The following is a 20,355-nucleotide window of genomic DNA, read 5'->3' on the forward strand; positions in this document are numbered from 1 at the left end:
ATCAGTCTCTGTGCTGTACATAGGAACATGTGTGTGCAAGAAACATGTGAAGAAATGTGACATGAACCTTAAATCCCATAGTAGAAAGGGCCAGGGCTTGATTTCACCTTCCAAAATTTTTGGGAGGGAGCTGCTATAAGAAAAGCCAGTCACCATGCATTGCTGCTAAGAAAAGCAAATGAACATGCTCTTCGGAAACAACAAAATTTTATTACTTCACTTGTACTACAGCCAAGCAAGTACATCATTCTTAGAAAGATGTTAGGGAACATGTGAAGAAAAACTGCAAAATGTTTGATTTAGGAACATACAGCAGCACGGTGCCAAAATATTATGATGAGTAACTATGTACCAGGCAGCAAATTACTCAAAGGAAGAACGCTGCTTACCAGCTTTCCAGCCCAAAGGGAAATACACTGAATTTCCACTGATCCCGCCTGACTCTCTCAGACTTTGGAACTAGAGCCCAAAGAAATAGTTACAGACCAGAGTCAGGCTTTTTCTATTTGTGCAGCTACCAATATTGGATGTACTCATGCATGCATACTTATATATATATTATACAAAAGCAAATCTATTTACATATAAGGCCTCAATTATAGCATAAATGCTACTAATGTGTTGGCAGGCCATATAAACTAAGTAAATTATCTGAAAGGCAGTTTTATTCTCTATGCCTAGGTCAATAACTACGAAAAAACAGTTCAAATTTACCCAAAGCTCTATGCTTTTACTTTCAGTGGAGTTTCATCCCACATTCAACTTTTTAATTAAGTGGTATTGCATCAGAAATTGGTTCACTCCACATAGCATGTATATATATATATTTACATTGGTGATATATATATATCACCACCATGTATATATATATATTTACATTGCATGTGTGATTCTGCAGCAGGCAACAAGTTGGAACGGAACACAGCAGAACTGGGACTACTTCATCTTTCTTATGGGAGTGAACTCCATTTCCTGGATGAACTGTCTTGCCTCTTATTTGGAAAAGAAGTCAAAATTTGGCTAGAGACTTGTAACAGACTACTGATGAATTCACTCCACCCATTTTTTTTAGCTTGACATTAAGGCAAACAAAATGTTATATTATTTCTTTACCTCTGCTTGAAAGAGTAATAGAGAGCAATCAATAGTTGAAAACCTCTGTAGTACTACAATTTTAAACATAGCATGGCATAGAAGCTGTAAGAAATATTTTCACTAATTTTTTGCCCATTTTGAATGAGCCTAATATCTATATGAAACATCTGCTCAGTATTTTGTACCCAGCTGGTGTTAAAAATACACTAAGTTACCAGAAAACACAGGGTCTCCTGTCTTAGTTTTGAGTGTAAGATAAAGAACATTGGGAGAAGACAGTGGTTTTTTCCATAGTTTTCTTTTTTTGACAATAGAAGGCAGCAATTCAGTGTTCTCCATCGTGAGATTCTTCTCCAGTTGCAGAGTGGAGCCACAGATAGCTTCATTGAGGTGGGTGGGCAGGGGATTCCTGCTTGGGGCAGTAGCAGGCAATCAGGAGACTCATGACCCAGGGATGTATGGCCACAGCCTCTTTGATGAGAATGCCTCAAATAAGAAAGGTATCATCAATGGCAAGGAGGATTATTTTTATTAGTGTTCTTTTGATATCAGCGAGGTATGGAACCACAGCAAACCAACAGGATTACAATGATATTCCTCATCAAAAGCCCAGTTACATGCTGATAACTTTCAGTTCAGGCTGGATGTGCACTGCAAGGGCGCACATCCAAATCATGTGTCCCTCAAAAACCCTCAAATTCAAGCAGCAAGTGCAATTAAGCCAGCTGTTTACAGAAACCTGTGTACGTAAAGATGCACATCTGACTGGCAGATGTGAAGTCAAGAACACCTCCAAATCTCCTATCAGCTCTTTTGGAGAGAGCTGGTGACACGAGCAGTCACTGGGCAGTTTCACAGTAGTGCACAGGCGCGTTGTCTGAGCTCCACAGCTGCTCGCTGACCGTTCCCGAGCGGCTCACCTCCCACAGGGCCAGCTTCAGCACCTCAGACACTGTGCTCTTGACCTGGGCTTGGAACTTTTTGCTAATCAGAACGTAGAGGATTGGGTTGAGGCAACTGTTGATGAAACCAAGGCCAGTGGAGAGGGGAATGCCATCCTGTAGTAAGTCATGCAAGTTTTCATCATGGTGAGCAGACAGCTCCACAATGCTGAATATGTGATACGGTGTCCAGCAGACAAAAAAAGCTACAACTACAGCAGTGATGGTCCAGAAAAGCCTGCTAGAAGTCAATACAGTTCTCCTCTTCACTTTGACAATCAGCAGTGAGTAGCAAATAACCATGGTCACTAAAGGAAAGAGGTAACCAAACGCAAGCCTCACCCAAATGAGAATGTGATGTGTCAGCAAAATAAGTTCCTTGTCATGCACATGGAAGTTGTTGTAGCAAATGGTGACATTGTTGAGAACTGTAGCTGTGTCTCTAAAGTATAAGGCAGGGCCACCAATAATTGCAGCTGACATCCAAATGACCCCACTCAGAACGAGGGTGTTCTTCACAGTCCTGTATTTGTAGGAAAAGACCGGGTGGACAAGGCGGACGTAGCGGTCAAGGCTGATGAATGTCAGGAAGAAAACACTGGCAAACATATTAAGCAGTGCAATGAATGAGTTCATTTTGCAGAGCCACTTCCCAAAAGGCCAGTGGAAGCCCATTGCCACGTATGTAATATAGAGGGGCAGGAAGAGAACAAAAATGAAATCTGCAATGGCCAGATTCAGGAACCAGAGTGTGGAAACAGATTTTTCCCACTTAAAGCCCATAAACCAGATGACAATGGCATTACCTGGCACTCCCAGCAGAAATGCCACACTGTAAAAGAAAAGGGAAATAATATGGGCAATGCTGAGGGAGGACTGGGGTGACTCATCTTCCTCAGACAGATCATAGAAATAAGAGTAGTTCTCAAAATCTTCAAATGTCATGTTGCAGAGTGGCTTTCTGGGAAGAAAAGAAATGAAATGGTCAAAGGAGAAATGTTTTACTGCACTGTAAATAGCAAACTGCAATTCTTTCAACTTCTTGGTCATAAACCAAAAGCACTGCCCTAGATTGGCAAACCTGTCACCTTTTATCTGTCAGTTACTAGCACAAAACTCCTGAAGAAATTTGGTCACAGGCATTTCAAGAAATGTTCAAATCAAAACAGAACTTGAAATCTTCAAGAACTGTTTTCCTTACATTAATTTCTTAACAGAGCACTGAGGACAGTATCACTGAAATTTCTAGGAGACTAGATACGAAGTTTTACTGAGGCATGATTGTGCTACTCTTTTCTGGTCAGGTTTCATATTTTACTGCTCTGTTCCTATGTGAACCAAGTTTTGTGGATTATATGTGTCTAAAATCAGAGGAGCATTAGACATGTAGGTAGGAAAAAAAATTCACTTAAATGCCAGGAAGCCAACTTTTATAAAATTTCGCCCACTGCCCCTGCCTCAAATTATAGTTAACAAAATGACAGCAATTTCTCCAGCAACTAAAAGTTCATGGATTTATTCATCTCTTTCATGTATGTCTTTGTGTCAATAAATTACGATTTTTCAGGCCCATTTAACATATTGGATTTCCTTAACACAGAAAAGAATGTAGAGAAGGAAATACATAAAACATATTGCAGGGATAATACACTCTGTGGAATTCTTCAACTAATGAGCTGAGAAACAGGTAATATATGAAAGAAAATAAAGCTTCCCATGAGCAAAAAACACATTGTAAGAGCTATAAATGAAAATATTCTTGTGCCTTTTTTTAAAGACAATTACAGAATTTTCTCAGTTTTCTTCTCTTGCAAAAGCTTCTGGAACTTGCAATTACAACAAGATTTTTCACACAGAAATTCTTTCTGTGGGTGGAAGGTGAAGGGGAGGGGAAAGTGGAATATAAACCAAAACTGAGGGGGAAAAAAAGAAATTAATGGGAAAACAGACAGGAAACAGAGCCTGAACAACAGAAAGAAAAACAGTCAGAAGTTATTTCACAGTGTTTAGTTTGCAATATAAACAAAGCTGCAGCATATCACAGGTGGCCACAATCAGACAAAAGTCTCTGCAATGATGAAAACAATTATTCTGCTAAACTCTGCCATCATTTAAAGCTGAATTTTTTGGCTGGACTCAGCTGCACTGAAGACCTGTGCCTGAGAGCATTCAATTAGCTATATTATGATTTATCTTACCGCTGAATTTCTGAGTTCTATCTCCATTCCGAAACCGAAATTCAGCCCGCGCTTTTGGAACTCAGCTCCGCATTCCTGTAATTCCATCAATTATGACGGGCTAAGGACAACAGGAGAGGGGTCTCAGGAGCACACCGCCTGCAGAACCACATCTGCAAACTTTGTACTTACCTTTCCACCAAAAAGTAGTTCACTCACTTTGAAAGGATTACTCACACCAGTGAAGCTACGCATGTGCACATGCATTAGCAGGATTAGACTTCTCATTTGTAGGTGGATAGACAGGGAAGGAAAAAAAATGGTTGTGTAATTTTATATGTCTTGATTAAAAAAATATGTAGTAAGAGTCAGCACAGCCTGTTCTGTTAAGAGGCTATGATAGCATTTGTGATTTACATCAGGCTGAAAGAATGTTATTTGGTTTGCTGTCCTGATAAATGATACTTATTGGGCTGCATTTATGTAATTACATGCCCCTTGGGGGTGGATTCTGCATCAAATACCACTACCACCCATCTGACTAATTTTTTCAAACAGCTTAACAGCTGCTGAGAGAAGAGTATAAACATGGAGCAGTACCACTAACATCTGGAACATTATATTTGGGCGGTTTCAGAGGACAGGTTAAAAACCGGATTTTTAAGTGGGTTTGCCTATACAAAAAAATATACCTTCAAATCAAATTTATGCAACTAAACAAAAAAAAATCCAGCTATAATGACAATGATAAACATTTGCCTACTGCCCAATAATGTTAATTTTATATTTAGCATTTTAAAGATGATGTATCACAGGAAAAAAAAAAACACATACCCAAATAAATGCCAAATATTTCCCAAGCCTCCTGTAGTTTAAAACTCCAATGGAAGACCACACCTTTAGAATGCAATTATTTTTCCAGGCTTATATTTTTCCTCATCTCTAACTCTAGTCTTCAATGCGGGAACTCTTTAGTAGTGGGAGTAAAAAAGCAGAAGGAACGTTGTTTACCACTGCTCCCAGTGCACAGATGCTGAAATTGGACTCTATGGCTAGGGCTCAGCAAAGACTGCCAATTACATTTGCAAAACCCAGACTTCTGACACTTCTGACATATATGAAGCACTTCTATAGCAGGACTCATGGTGTTAAGCCCTGTCCTGAAAAAGATAAGCAGTAGGTGATTTTCAGTGGAGTTCTACTGGTTTACATCAGTGAGGACACTGATTTTTTCCATTAACTGTAATTAAGCACGGATGTTTCTCTGTGGTCTTGAAACACATTATCCCTTAATGTATAACTCTGTATTTAATAAATTTCCAGAGTCAAAACTGTCTTGCAGTTCAAGTCTAGGTCTTGTGAAGAAATGCAATTGTATACCTCATCCTGTCACTAATTAGCCGTATGATCTTTGACAAATGGCTTACTTTCCAAGCTGGAAAAATTCTCATGAACATGTTTGCAAACTGAGGCTCAGTAGAGAGAACAATACTTTCAGACAGCAGTTTCTGCTTGGCTTTAAGGCAACTGCTCAAAAGGGTGAGGGAGGTTTGGTGCTGTTCGCTGGCTCAGTGTCTTCTGGTCTGGGGATACTGTGCATGGAAAACATTTTTCAATAAACAGGAAAGTGTGGTTAGAGGCCTGCCAATAAGCCTTGGGATCAGCTACAGGTTACAGAACAGTGTTCTATTGCATATGGATTAATATAACCAAGTTACAATTTCATCCTGTTCTTTTTTTTAAATTTTATTTTAAAGAGTAAGCACCCTGTGTAAAGTGTACGCTCAGCAGTTGTTTGACAAGTCTGTTCCTGTTTGGTGAGCCACAAGCAGCTCTGAAAACTGAGCCTCCTTGATTCAGTTGCTTAATTATGAAAATAGTTGACCAGGAGGTTTCATTTCCTGTCCTCTTCTGTAAAACAGAAGTTAATTTCTAAATTACTTTATAGGAATATATTAGGATGGCTCTTGACAATTTTAGATATTGGGGCAAAAAGCAGCTTTATCAAGAAATGCAGATCATCAGGAAATATGTCTAAAATATGAAGCTACAGAACTGCAGGAAAGAGTCTTCACCACGTGTTGCATGAGCAGATTTTCTCTGAATTTCTGCAGGGAATTACAGACTTGGATCTCAGTTGACATACTCACAGCTTTCTACTAAAAGTACCTAGAGTTCGTGTCCTCTGCCACTATTATAGCTAAGCCACAATGACAACTTGGACGAATGATTGGATCTGTCTAAAATAGAACAGCTCTTGTCACACCAAGAATGGCCTTACAGTTATGACATGGGACCAGTTCTCTGGAATCTATTCATGGCTATGCCACATGCATCCTGTTTTACCAGGGGAAGTCATTTGACCTCTCCACACCTCAGCCCTGAGGTCAGTGCAAGGGCTTTGGAATTAAATTACATTGGGCTTTCAGTCTAAAATAGAAAAGAACAAACAAAAAAGTTGCAATTTCCACCCGCCTCACTTGAAGCAAGGTCCTTCTGGGGGTTTGAAGTTCCCTGGGCACCACACAAGTTAGGACCTAACTGAATTACAGTGGCAATCTTTACCACAAATTCAGGCTCAGCCCACACAACCTCTCTCTCTCACATTCAGTCCTTGTTACTTTTGAATTTTAAAGAAAGGTCGAAGGGAAGAATTTATTCATTGCCTATGTTAGTTAAAAGTTACCACAAATATTTGAGTGGTAGTCCCCAAATCTATTTTTTCAGTGTGATAACCAGTGTTTAGAGCCTCTGGCCAGCTAAATTGGTTCCAGAGGTCACAGTAATGGGTCCTGACTTACTAGGAAAATTATGGTTTGGAGGGCTGGCTGTCTCAACAGTTCAGTTCCTAGAGGGAAGATACTACACAAACTCTCCTATCAATGCCTTTTTGAGCAATTGTGAGCACATCACATTCCATGTGTATTATCTGTGGATAAAGGAAAGCTTATTTGGTTGCATCACTTCAACTTTGCTCATTGCAAGAGTCAAAAGCTGGAGAACAACTGGTTTCACAAAAGGTCACCTAAAGCCTGCTTGCCATACTGTGTGTCAACAGGTTTATCCAGGTATTGAGTTCAGCTGAAAGCCCTCATAACTTTTTCTTGGAACTTTGGAGGTGACAAATTTTGAATTTATCTAGCTTCAAAAACATAAACATGAAATTCACCTGGTTGTTTATCTGTAAAGTTCAAAACTCAGGAGGTTGAGCAAATTCATTAGAGGTACACATGTATTTCTGGCAAGCATTTCATAAAGACATAGGATGGATTCAAAAGCACACAAGGAATGCTGATGAAATTACAGACCGTCATAGACTCTTACTTCTCCCTCAAAAGGACAAAGCCACTTGTCTCTATGCAGAAACATTCCTACAGCAGGAGGTGCCTGATATACTCATACTACAAAATTAAATCATAGCTATGCTACAGATTAAGCCTGAAGTTGGCCCTGCAGACAAAGCTACCAGGTATGGAGCATTTTAAACTGGTCTACACAAAGGCAGAATCAAGGCTTGTGTCAATGTCTTCTTTTTCACAGACACATACACAAACAATTGTCTTTTGGCTATAATTTTAATGGTGATTAGATACATGATAACTATTTCATATGTCATCCCGAATTCAGTAACTAGAACGGGTCACAACAGATACAACATGTGACTGGAAATGTTTTTTGAGCCAAAATACAGATGTATTTGTTCTAGCAGATAATAAAAGAATGCAAATAACAATCATTCTCCATTACGTCTCTCAGTGAAGCAGTGTTAGAAATGTATTTTCAGTGTACTAGCTAGACATGTCCTAGAACTTAGGCCAAAACTAACTTTCTTCAAGCAAGGCCAAACACGACCCTGTTAGTCATAACACATCACCTCATCTGCGGTATTGAAGTCCTTTGACCAGATGATAGCCTGATAACACTTGACACACAATGTTACAGGATTAACAAACTTGTATAGCACAGACTCAGTTAATATTGGTAAATCTACAATTTCAGACCAGCAGTTTTGCCCACACAGAAATGTTAAAAAAATGGGAAATCCAACTCGATATCTAAATAAGGCTGCTGTAGTAGGAAAAGTGTCACAGTGGTTCTTGTCTGAATATAAAATACCTTCCAGACAACAATTGCAATTGAGCAGTGTACCATTTCCACAATCAGGGACCTGATAAGTGTCTGCAACCAGCAACTGTCTATCACTGAGACTGATTTATTTTCATGCTGATCCCAAGCACCAAGTCTTCCATTCCCAAAGACGACAAAGAAACACAGACATCTCCAGGATATGCACTGGAGAACGGGAGGGCACTTGATAACTCTATAGTTAGCATTTGTTTTTGTCTTATTCCCTTCTGTTAATGCAGCTGAAAGTAAGAATATAATTTTTAATATTTCTTTGGAATGTAAGGAGTTGATGTAGCCACTGCAAATCACGTAACCACAAAAATCGTACATCAGAGTCAGGAAAATGACTGGTCATATCTGTGAAACTTAAAAGTAGCACCATTTTTAGAGAAAAAAATTCTAATGTTCTTACCAAAAAAATGTAGAAATTCAGCTAAACGGTGACACTTGAGATTTAAAAATTCCCTAATGTATTGTGTGTGGCAGCACTGCCAAAGTATTTACATAACCAGTCACAATGCTTCAGTACTCATAACCCTTACTGAAATGGGGTTCAAGTGAGAAGTTATCATCAGTCTGGATTTCTGGAGAATGCTAAGAATGACTTACAGGAAGTCTCTGATCAAACCAAGTGCTAAATCCAGAGTCCCTGCCTAGTGGTTCAACCACAGTCCTATCCTCCCTTCTTAAACTTAGCACTGACCCTTCTCTCATGGTGAAGTGAAGAAACCACAGCTTCACCTCTGGGAGACCTTTCCCTTCCTGAAGGGAGCCTCCCTTCTGTGCCATCATGCTCATGGTGGTGGAGGAAGACAGCACTTACCTGGGCAGCCCTTGCTGCTCCTGGCCTGTTTTCACTGCACAGAAAAGAAAAGCAGCCTGGATTTCCAGCATTTGCTTGCCATCCCCACTGTTCTGTCCTAGCAGTGCCAGGATACATCTCAGAGCCCAGCAGGTCCACCGTGTATCCTACTGGATACAGTGCGAGGTAACACACTAATCAAGTATTGTTCGTGAGGTAACACACTAATCAAGTATTGTTCTGTGGAAGCTTCACATGTTTTCTATTCCTCCTCAAATGCCAGCAGTATTTTCTTTGGCTATAAGCCACCATAATAACTACATACCTAGAGCAGCAGCGATATCTGATTTTAAAAAAAAATAAGTGCCTCAGCTTCACAGTGACTGGACTGATGGGATAATGAATGCTTGTGTTTCTAATTAATTATGGCTTTTTTAAGGTTTTCGTGCAAAAATTACTTGGAATTTTTACTTTGCATCTGTTTCATATATTTGTGATGAAAGAATATTTTGACTAATGTTCATGTGGTTGTTACATGATCATGCAGCTCTGAGCATGTTTTTTAAATGGTTGTACAATTTCACCAAACACATGCTTTGACCACAACTCCTTCCTCACAAAAAATAGTGAAGTGAGAGTAGACGATACAGAGTAAATGCAGAGGTTTTTTTCTGCAGTTAACTTGGCAGACTAATTAAGGTCAATTAAACATATATTCAACAACAGCCATTCAAAAGGGATTGCAGGGTAACAACAGTCATTACAGAAAAAAATCCAAAGTAACCCTCCAGCAAGATACAAAATATCTATCAAATAACAGATAAAATATAGGTTACAACCTGCTATATTTACAGCCCTTTTAACAAGAAGAGTTAAGAAATAACCCCAGAGGAAACTAACACCACAACTCATTCCTCTAATATGCCTTCATATATCCTACTCAATTTCACAGATTAGTTTCCTAGTCATTAACTACAGTATGCTTGGTTGGGACTGCCCTCTAAATTGATCTCTGTTTTCCTAGGTTTATTCTACCCCTCATTTATATAACTCAGCAGTTTCTTCTAGCATAAATGTAACATTGCTATGCTTATATTACTCGTGACATATACTCTTGCATGTGTATATCAGAACATCCAATTCCAAAATACTGCTAGTATATATCTTATCAGCTGGAATGTTTTGGATAACATACTTTATTATGTTCTCACAGTTAATATACTAGGATCACTGTGTACAGTAGATTAGGGTGTCTACTCGTGTATCAGTGTTACTCTAATTTTCCTACTCATACAAAGCCAACTATTCTTTTGCTACTTTAAGATCAAGTCTATAATAAGTACTGGCTTTATTCCTGCAAAACTGAAAAACTCATATTGTTAAACACAGTTTCAGGAGGCCTAGATTTTTACCTGTTTCTGTAATATGGTACTGGGAACACCCCCCAGCACTGATAGGAATAGATGGCACCTATAATTAAGGTGTTAAATTAGGAGCTTGGAAATACTGGTTTTACAGGCTTCCCATATTACCTTTACAAATCACTTCTCACTTGACTCTGCCAAATATGGTACAACACCCGCATTTAACATTGCTCAGGTTTCTTAAATGGGCAATGGTTCTTAACATTTCCAAAATATGTCATTAAAATGATGTGGGGCTGAAGCTCATTAAAAGGGGAGATGAGAGTGTAGAAAGTGGAATTACATTGACTGTACAGGACTTACTACACATCACTTTCTCTCTCTCCTCTAGAAGGCCTCAGAAGGGAATAAAACTTATGTGCCAGGCTGATACTTGCTGAAAGAAGCACGTATTTTATGTTAGGAAAGTACCCAAAGGCCCTAGTCCTTGAGATCAAAGCCTCACTAGATCTAGGCACTATAAGCATGTAATGAAAGACAATTCCTGCTTTGTTTACAATTAAACAGAATAAACACATACAAGAAGAGTAGGGAAAGGATGAGACATATCTTGCCCAAAGCCAAACAGTTAATTTGAGGGTAAAGTTGAAAGCAGAATAACTTGCCAAAAGAATAAAGAGGCAAATATCTTCAGTGGGTAGATGGAAAAGATGCTGGTTCTTCATACTTGTGCCTTTTGATTCTTTAAATACATCCTTCAAGAAGTATAAAAAAGGGACAAGAGAGCCTGGGTAGGGGAAGAGGAGAATGCTACAAAGTTTTTGCTAGCTAATATCCCTGCAAGAACTGGAGACCTCTACAGTCCCAGCCTTCACAGATAATCCTTGCAAGCTAACCTAACTTGCAGCAAAGAGTTTGGTTAACTTCTCTCTGAGCTCAGTAATGAAAAATTATTGCATCTGCAGTAAGGTCTATTCAGCTCGTCTGAAGAATGGCAACAAAATGGTGGGCCAGGTATAACAGAGCTGCAACAGGCCAGCAGAAATTCCTTTTGGAAAAAATCAGCCATGGGCTAATACGCGAATTTTTGGTCCTGCTTTAAGGTCATCAACCTCTGGAACATACTGAAGATACAAAGAGTACAGAAGTGGCTGAGTTGCCCTGTAAGTACTATATGCTACTTTTGACAACACTTAACTTTCTTTTTATCTTAGAAGCCTCAAGCACACAGTAAAAGTAAAAGCAACTGAGAGAGAGTTCATCTCCACACAATAGCATCTCCCCATCCAGAAGCTTTGTTTCTTGGACACTGCCTACCCCAGTCACAGCAATCCCTTTCTTCTGCTAAGAGGCCACGAGAAACTGCTCCTCAGAGTCAGCTCTCTTGTGCAAAGCCAGCCACAACAGAGCCCGGCACTGTCGTGAAACTGCAGCTTCAGACTGAATGAACATAAATTAAACCATTATCAGAAATAATGAATGCAAATTAGCCAGACAACCAGCCACCACAGTAAGAGAGACAGCTGAACTGCTGGCACATTCCATAAAACAAAATAAATAAATAAACAAATAATAAGACCATTCAATAGATTACAATCCCCTGGAAACCTAGCTGCTGCTTAGTGCTTGGAATAGCAGAGTTATTAATACAAAATGAATATCAAATAACAGATCACAAACTTCAAGTGTCTGTTAAAAAACAGAAGAAGAAAATCCTTTAAGGCAACTGGCTTTAATAGGGAATAGATAAAAATTTTCCTCTTGAATCAATCTATCAGAAATAAAAATCAAAGCATTTCAGAAGTTGCTTATTTAGTTGTCAGCAGAAAAAGAAATTCTTAAAATTAAAAGAAAGAATGTATAATGTGCAGGACATAGAATTTGCATTACTTTGATCAACGCTTTTCCTCTGCCCTCACCCATGCAGTAAAAATCTGTAGTCAGATCCTGCCTAGGAATCCTTAGACAGAGCTTTCCTGATTTATGATCCTTTTCCACAAAGGTGATTAGAGAATCCAAATGATAAATTCATTCTCCAGAGTCAAATAACTTCCACTGTGCCATAGTCAAAGAGATTTTCAGTTCAACAGAAGTGGACTCTGGTGTCACTCATGGCACACAAAAAATCCCTAGGATTGATGCAAAGTTGATAGGACTTCCATCCTGTCTGCCTGGCATAAGTTGCTGATAATGCTTTAAATTCAGTCAGAAGTTGCAGTGATATTAAACCAAAGTAAATCAGGTTATCAAAATATTTGCATTTCCCAGTTCTGAGGCAGAACAATAACATTACGATAATGGAAGTACGGTATCCTATCATAAGTAAGATAATCCTGAAATCAGTTTCTACAAATCTGCTCAGACAAATTCCTTTACCTTGACGTACCCTTAGTCACTCTTCTCCTTAGCTATGAATTAGTAAGCATTTTATATTATTCAGTGATACAATTTTATTCAGCTAGAAAGCAAACGTATTCTAATTTGCAGACAATGTTCAATGTATAAATGCTTTCTAAGTCCACAAAAGCAGGTCTGGGATATTGTTTGGCTTGCAAGATCACATCTAGAAAGGCAACAGGTGACAATGACACTGTTATCACTAAGTGTGAGTAGTAGGTAGAACCTATTCCTGTCTCATTGTGTGGTAGTATACTAGGCTTCAAATCTTATTGTCACTTCCAATACACTTAATGGAAGCTACATCCATATCCTTATTCCACACTGGTTAGGGAAAACACACACACTTTCCAGCTGAGATCACAGAAACCTTACTTAATTCTGCAAAACTGTAATTCTTCAGAAGTATTTTGTTAATCTGCTATATAAGTTGAAATTATTTCTGGTTTCTGTTCTAGAATCTGTTCAGGAAAAAAAAATCAGAACTGATTTTTTTTATTAATTATACTGGAAATTGCTATAGCTGTAGAAGACACACTATCCCTGAGCAAATAAAAAAATTAAAACCAACACACTAGGGGACACAGACAGGAGAGAGAGATTTAAGTCAAGGTCACTTACCATTTGCTGACAGGATAAAACTCCTGAAGCATGTGTTAACATATTCAAAAGTAATTAAAAATTAAATTCACACACATTTTCATATCTTTTCTTGGTGCTGGGGTGGTTCAAAGTAATCTTTGAAGTAAATGAGTATCTCATTCTTTCTTCCAAGAAGCTCTTTTAGCCAGTATATGCTATACCACCTTACATTTGCCAGCAAGTGCTGTTGCAGCTGTAGAGACTCACTATTTAGAAGGGAAGGGAGAGAAAGGTCTTAAATATAAGAGAGTTTGACCCACCTTGCTTAGTTCTTTGAAACAAAAGGCACTGTAAATCAGGGATGTGAGGTCTGTAGCAGGAGGAAGAGTGAAATGATCTGCAGAGTTGAGAGTAACTTCAGTGTGATTCCAGCTGCTTCACTTGGCTACTGCCTTCCTTCTAATAAACTGCAGAATGATATAACGCCGTGTTTGTTTTCAGCTGAGGAAGTTGTTTCCAACTTCCCTTGGTTTTCTAGACCCATTTTTGAAATATTGCCACGCTGTATAATCCCAGTATTTCACCAAAAATAAATGTTAGACATTTGAATGAATCATTTTGGTCAGTGTCCAAGCAAGCAACAGATGTGGTGGCTGATGAATGGAAAGAGACCTTACAGTTGTGGGCTGCTTTTTGTTCTGCAGAGAAGAGGTTGAACAGTATTTCTTTGTAAGCACTCTGGTTTATAGAAAATAATGTTGAATGAGCTGAAAGATGTTTAAAAAGTCTCACTGAAAGCATCATTTTGTAACTGTACAGTGTGATACATTCATTTGGTATTTAGGATTAGTAGATTAATCTCCTTTTGTGTGTAAGAGAGAAGTAAGCTCCTCAAAACACTAATTAGTGACTCTCTGTCAGATAGTGTAACACTGGTCAGGAATTTGAACTGGATTTTAGGTAACTGGGCCTGACTCCCAGTTCTGTAAAGAGCCTGATGAGGTTTTGTGGCCAGGCCTTGTGATCTCCTTGTCGTTCAATTTCTCAGTCAGTAAAATGGAAATATTATTCCACTAGTATCTACCTACCACAGCTTACCTGACTGATGGTACTTCACTAATCATACAATTTTAAATCAGCATCTGTCAGCCTACCCTGCCAGTGGAAAAAATAATTTAACATTATAACAGTGGTACTCTCCTGTCACGAATGCAAAACCTATAACACGTTCAACACTGATCGAATCTAATCTAGGCCAAATTTTCCAGATATCAAATCCACTGATTCCAGTGAAAAATTAGAAAGAAAAATCTCAAAAAAACCAACCAAGCATTAAAGAAAAACAACCAAACCTCAAAGAAGAGTGAAGTGCTTAATGAGATCATCTAAACTGGGATTTCAGCATTGGTTAGCAAGGCAATCAGTTCTTAAGCAACTCTCTTTAGGTTCACAGATTCTCTTGACAGGAACCAAAAACTCCTTCTAGCAAAACAAGTCTTTGTCTTTCCTTCATGACAGTTCTTCTTGTTCTGCCAATACAACTTTAAACACTGAGAGTTATACATGTATACTAAAGTTTCACATGTACATTGTACATGAGTGGGAAAGCCTCTAATTCCATGAAAGGAGCATGGGGATCATGCACAGAGCCCCTGGAACATAAGGAAAGGACAGGGGAGCAGGATTCCTGTGAATATATGGGGACAAAGAGAGGGGGTTGCCTGAGGAAAGCACCTCACTTGTTTATTTCTTGTATTTTAAAGATATCCTGTTTTCTCTAGGTAACTGATTGGTGAATCTTCACTAATAAAAGCTCTTTTAACAGTAATTATCTTCTTTTGTAAATACTGGGATAGGGTAAATACAAGCACCATTTAACAGCTGATCTGCTGAGGGTTTTTTCGCCTGTAATGGCATGTAAGTCTGTGTCTCTAGGTATTTCACCAAGTCTAGTTATTTTAAGGCAGTTAATTCAAAGGTTTGCTCAGTATTATTTCAGCAGGACAAAAGAGGAAATTAAGAGGTAGATAACTCCCAGACATGAGGATAGAACCCCCAGCAAATGGTCACAATTTGCCAAATGCTCTTCACCTTCTTGGTGAAGGGAGCATTCTGGAGAGTGCAAAAGACTCTTACAGCATGGGGTAGTGAGGAATTGTCCTTAAGGGGCTGTTCACCACAAATTAAAACAGGTTTGTGGCTACTCTAACATATATTGGTGTTGATACCTCAGCTCTTACATCCTTCAGAACCAAGGAAGGATTAAACCCCATTTAGCAATTTTCCTCACCCTTCCTTACCACTGCACCAAATATGAAATACCAAATGCTGAAGGCATATTCATAATACAAAATGACAGAAGTAATTTTGCAGAGGAAAGATCTCATAGGAAATGAGATTTTTTTTCAAGAATAGCAGATTACTGCATTTAAAATAATTTTTCTACCTCTCTATCCTACTTACAGTTGCTCCTTTTCCATTGAAAAGGACTTCTGCTTTGATGAGTAATTACCCAGCTTGCACAGTATAAGTAACATAGTAACATACCTGGGCGAAAAACGAAAAAAGAAAACAGATTTTTACAGACAAAATTGCATTCAGTCTGAAAGGTTGAGTTCTGCTTGTTTTCTCTTTAAATCTAAATACAGCATTTTAGTCATATATAGTTTTGATTAACCACAGTGGAAATCTTAAATCCCTGAAGAATGTAAGTTAGGCTCTAAATCTTTCATTGTTTTAGTTCTTTCTATGCTCAGACGCAGTGAAACTGGAATGCTGAGTCACAAATTACATGGTTTTTTAATTAACACTGTTGTGCAACCCATTAACCACTGGCATCATCTGAGTGTGATCTTTCCAGATAATTTTGTGAAAGCTATATGCTTGGAAGAAAATTAGTGAAGGGAAAAAAGGAAAAAAATAAAAATAAAAATAAAAATAAAAAAAATAAAAAAATAAAAAAAAAAAAAAAAGCTTGTTCACTTTCATGTCTTCTTTCTCTTTCTGGAAGTTACATTGTATTTTGCCGTGTTATTTGTGTTTTTTCAACTGGGTAGGTTATCAAAGCCCTGGAATTTTTACTCTTCAGTATGTCAATGTGCCAGGGAGCTCTGAAGAGGGGCATGCATTCATGAGCATATGGAGCACGTGGAGATTGCAAAGCAGGCAAATACTACTTTATACCTGATGGAAAAAGAACAAAGGAGAGGATTTGCGTACAGATAATAGACATTGGGTCGTCCAGCAGCGAATAAACTGGATCTATGGAAAAGCAAGTTAATTTTAAAAGCACTTCTGATTCTTTGGGGGCTTTTTAACCCTATAAAACAAAACAAAAGCACAAGATGTGTGGAAAAAAATACACACTGGAAAAGCTTTCCGAAATTCTTTACTGGTATTAACCAAAGGACAAATTACAAAGCAATAAGAAAGAAAACCAACAATAACTTTTAATTTATCTAGATTTTCAATAATTGCCTGATAGTTCTGATAATTATACCCACTGCTGGGACCACTGGATCTTATCAAGTTGCCTGTTAGTATGTGCAGATAATCTCAGCACTAATCAACATCCCATCAATGTTCCGTAATTCAGTTAAATTGTACAAACCACGAATTTGCAAATTAGGTCAAACAGAAGATATTTCAATTTCTCAGGGTTAATTTCAGCTGAACAACACAAGAAAGCAACTACTTACTGTTGTTTACAGTTCGGCCTCTTTTTTTAGAAAAGTAATTCTTCACTGTTCCTTTTTCCTCACTGTTTGAATACCTCATCGACTAAAACCCACTCTGGAAAGACTGCGTTTAACTACCTGACAATCAGGAAAAGGGTCATTTCCTCCCTTCCTGTGAAACTAATGGCTATTCATGCCTACCCTTTAGGTGAAGCTGTAATGTTTACTTGTGGCTTAACTACCCACTGTATACCAGAGTCAGTAACGGTGACAAAATTCTCCAGCGACACATTTGAACAAACCACCCCATGAAGGAAGGTTTGGCTCATTTAGGCAGGTCCACACCTCTTTCTATGCTGATATCAACGATCTGGAAGATCTTCATGTATAACACATAGAAGAAATTCAATAAATCTGCAGAAGGCAAAATCCTTCCTCATTACTTTAGTCAGATCAAGACACACAAGCATTTATTGCTATGCATGTATATATGAATGTATGTACATACCAGTTCAAGCTGCAGCACTTCATGTAACTCCTGCACACACAATCAGCAGTGTGTTACAATCTATGAAATAATATTAGAGAACAATTTATTACAGTATATATTCATGTGATGTATGTACTATATGTTATTATATAATGTTTGTAAAGTATCATTATAGAATGTATTTTTATATGATACCTGGGAGAAGGTACCATTAGAAATATCCTTTTTCATACATAAATTTTGCTTTTCTATGTGCATTTTTTCTCATTTTCCACAAACAAGTAGGAATTATTTTCTACATAACTTTCAGACCACAGGTATTCAAGTTCTGTATTCATATGACAGTAATATAAGAGATTATACCTGCCACTCAGATAACATTTGAAATCCATGGAATTTTCAGAGTGTGTCTTGACAACCAAACTTCTGATGTATGTCATTGAGTGCTAAAGATTATATTAACTGAATAGCTAACCAGCCAACTCAACAACAGTATTTTTCCATTTTAGCCAAAGTGCTGTCTCCTCCCACAGAATGGAATGTCAGTGTTTGGAAAAATGATTTAAGAGAGATCTACAGAGATTAAAGACACAAAAATAAAGCTATGCAAACTATAGTTGTTTCACTACATATTTCACAAAATATTTTTGTATCTTCAGTACTTGTATACGGATTAACCGACTTGCTCTTTTTCACCTCACATAAATTACATGCAATTCCAGAGCTGCCTCTGTAGACAGGTCCGAGGAGTGAAGCCAGAATTTATTGCAGCTTGGATAGAGTCATATATCTCAAAACCTGCCCAAAGCCTAGCCAGGTTAGGTTCAAAGAAACCCAAAGCACAGGGATGAACTTTGACCACACCTCTTCAGGATTTAAGTTGCCTCCACACACTCAGGATTTAAGTCACAGCGTAATTGCTTACAACAAACAGAGATTTTATTTTCCTTTTAAAGTGCAAAGACTCAGTTTCCACCTTTTACATCATGTGTCTTTGTATGTTCCCCAAATCCATAGTTCAAATAGGATTACATTATGATGCTACAGCGGGCAAAACTCCTGAGCCAAGAGGTGCTTCTGTTTCATGTTCTGCAGTCAGCTATTAGCAATTCAGAGTCGAGTTGCTGAAGACTATTATGATGAATAACAATGCATAAAGCAAGCAGACTTGCATGAAGGAAACAATCGCAGTTCCTGTCCCTCACTATTCAACAACTAGATAATCTTAATTAGGCTATTGCTCTTGGCTACCATGATCACTGAGATGCAGCTAGTCTTAAACACAAAATGGAGGCAGAGAAACTGAAAAGGATTCTATTTCCCTGCAAAAGACACAGAGCAAAACTGAGTGTTCATACAAAATTTGGGCAGTTCCCTGAAAACATATGCTAACAGTCATGGTGCCTCTACAGGACTCACATGTGATCAAACAAGGTTGCTGCTTTGCATCATTAATGCTCAAAATCTTAACTGAGTGCACATGTGGAATTGTAGAGCCTGCTGGTTACTCTTTACAATACTTGATCAGCCACTGACATTCCTTACAAATCATGAACATGCTAAGGTTTTAAACTGGACAGTAGTTCCTTGCAATGAGGAATGGTTCCTGAGCACCAAATGCAAAGCTGATGCAAATCAAATCTAAATCAAACTCAGTCGCCTATAGATGTTCTGAGATGCTCCTGGCTTGGTGGTTTCAACACATATTAATTTGTACTTTTAAAGTTGCTTTTTATAGTCAGCTACATTTGTTAGACTGTTTTTCTGTTTAGTGGATGTAAATGAATTTTGAGAAACACATAACCATAACTCCACAAGGATTTAAGTTATTTATCCATAGAAATTAATGTGAGACAGGGAGAACCAATGCAAGTTTCTGTCTACTGCTCTGCATTTGTCCTCTCTGATAACAATTTTGCTTCTAAATCCTACCTAACTCTCAGCCTCTAATGAGTTGGGAGCTGATAAATCCCTATAAACCTGCTATTGTGATAGAGGCAAAGCAAATTGTTAGATGCTCTGAAAAACACTTTACTAGTTAAGGACTCAATGTATAAGTCAACCTTAACTCTTTCATTGCCTTCAATAAAAGCAAAACCACCACCATGTCTAATAAATCAGCAGTGAACTCAAGGGATGAGGCATAGGACATCAGCCTAAGTAAAGAGACAGCTAAACGCCCCAATATTTCTTCGTCCATTCTAGTTCTAATTCTTAAGCTCTATCAAGACATTAATATTAAATCCTCCTTACTTTGCAATCTATTTTTTAAGACTATATGACCCAAATTCAGCACTTAGCATGAAACTCAATATGGAATCTACATGAATATAGAGATTGGATTTAGAATTTTATATAAAGGATATTTAAGTTGCTACATGTCTTTTCAAGAAAAATAGTCTCCCTTCTTGTAAGAGAAGAGAAAGGAAGCTTGTGGAGAAGGAAACAGGCACTTCTCCATTTCAGGCTGAGAGACTAGGCAAAGGGAAATGCCACTAATTGTATGTACCTTGGGTGCAAACCAGAAATTGAACTCCAATTATTTCAGTATTAGAAACACAGACAATCTAGCAACATAGAATTGATCAGAAAAAGAGAGAGGCTAAACTCTGACCCAAAGTAATAGTATGTGAAACGCTGAAGAAACACAAATCAAATGAAAGGCTTTTTGTTTAAAAGTTCTTTTTCTCCCTTTTATTTTT

General features: G+C 38.1%; 1 protein-coding gene across 3 annotated transcripts; it reads right to left on the reverse strand.

The window, feature by feature from the left end:
- Positions 1–861: 861 nt before the first annotated feature.
- Positions 862–13,952, reverse strand: CMKLR2 (chemerin chemokine-like receptor 2). Of its 3 annotated transcripts, none has more exons than XM_058839642.1 (2): positions 13,807–13,952; positions 862–2,997 (listed from the first exon to the last, which is right to left on the reverse strand). In XM_058839642.1, exon 2 carries the CDS (start codon positions 2,979–2,981, stop codon positions 1,935–1,937), a length of 1,047 nt encoding a protein of 348 aa, XP_058695625.1. In that variant the 5' UTR covers positions 2,982–2,997; positions 13,807–13,952; the 3' UTR covers positions 862–1,934. The 3 variants fall into 3 exon arrangements, with proteins under 3 accessions (XP_058695625.1, XP_058695624.1, XP_058695627.1); XM_058839641.1 differs by lacking the exon at positions 13,807–13,952 and adding an exon at positions 9,165–9,351; XM_058839644.1 differs by lacking the exon at positions 13,807–13,952 and adding an exon at positions 4,406–4,559.
- Between the last annotated feature and the right edge of the window lie 6,403 nt (positions 13,953–20,355).

This window comes from Poecile atricapillus, chromosome 5 (assembly GCF_030490865.1).
Source record: "Poecile atricapillus isolate bPoeAtr1 chromosome 5, bPoeAtr1.hap1, whole genome shotgun sequence".
Taxonomy (NCBI): domain Eukaryota; kingdom Metazoa; phylum Chordata; class Aves; order Passeriformes; family Paridae; genus Poecile; species Poecile atricapillus.

Bases quoted from the DNA above. Each gene is read 5' to 3' on its own strand.
- CMKLR2 (XM_058839641.1), bottom strand. From the start codon at position 9,235: ATGCTGGAAATCCAGGCTGCTTTTCTTTTCTGTGCAGTGAAAACAGGC. The intron at 2,998-9,164 runs GTAAGTGCTGTC...TTTTCTTCCCAG, and splicing joins GAGCAGCAAGGGCTGCCCAG to AAAGCCACTCTGCAACATGA.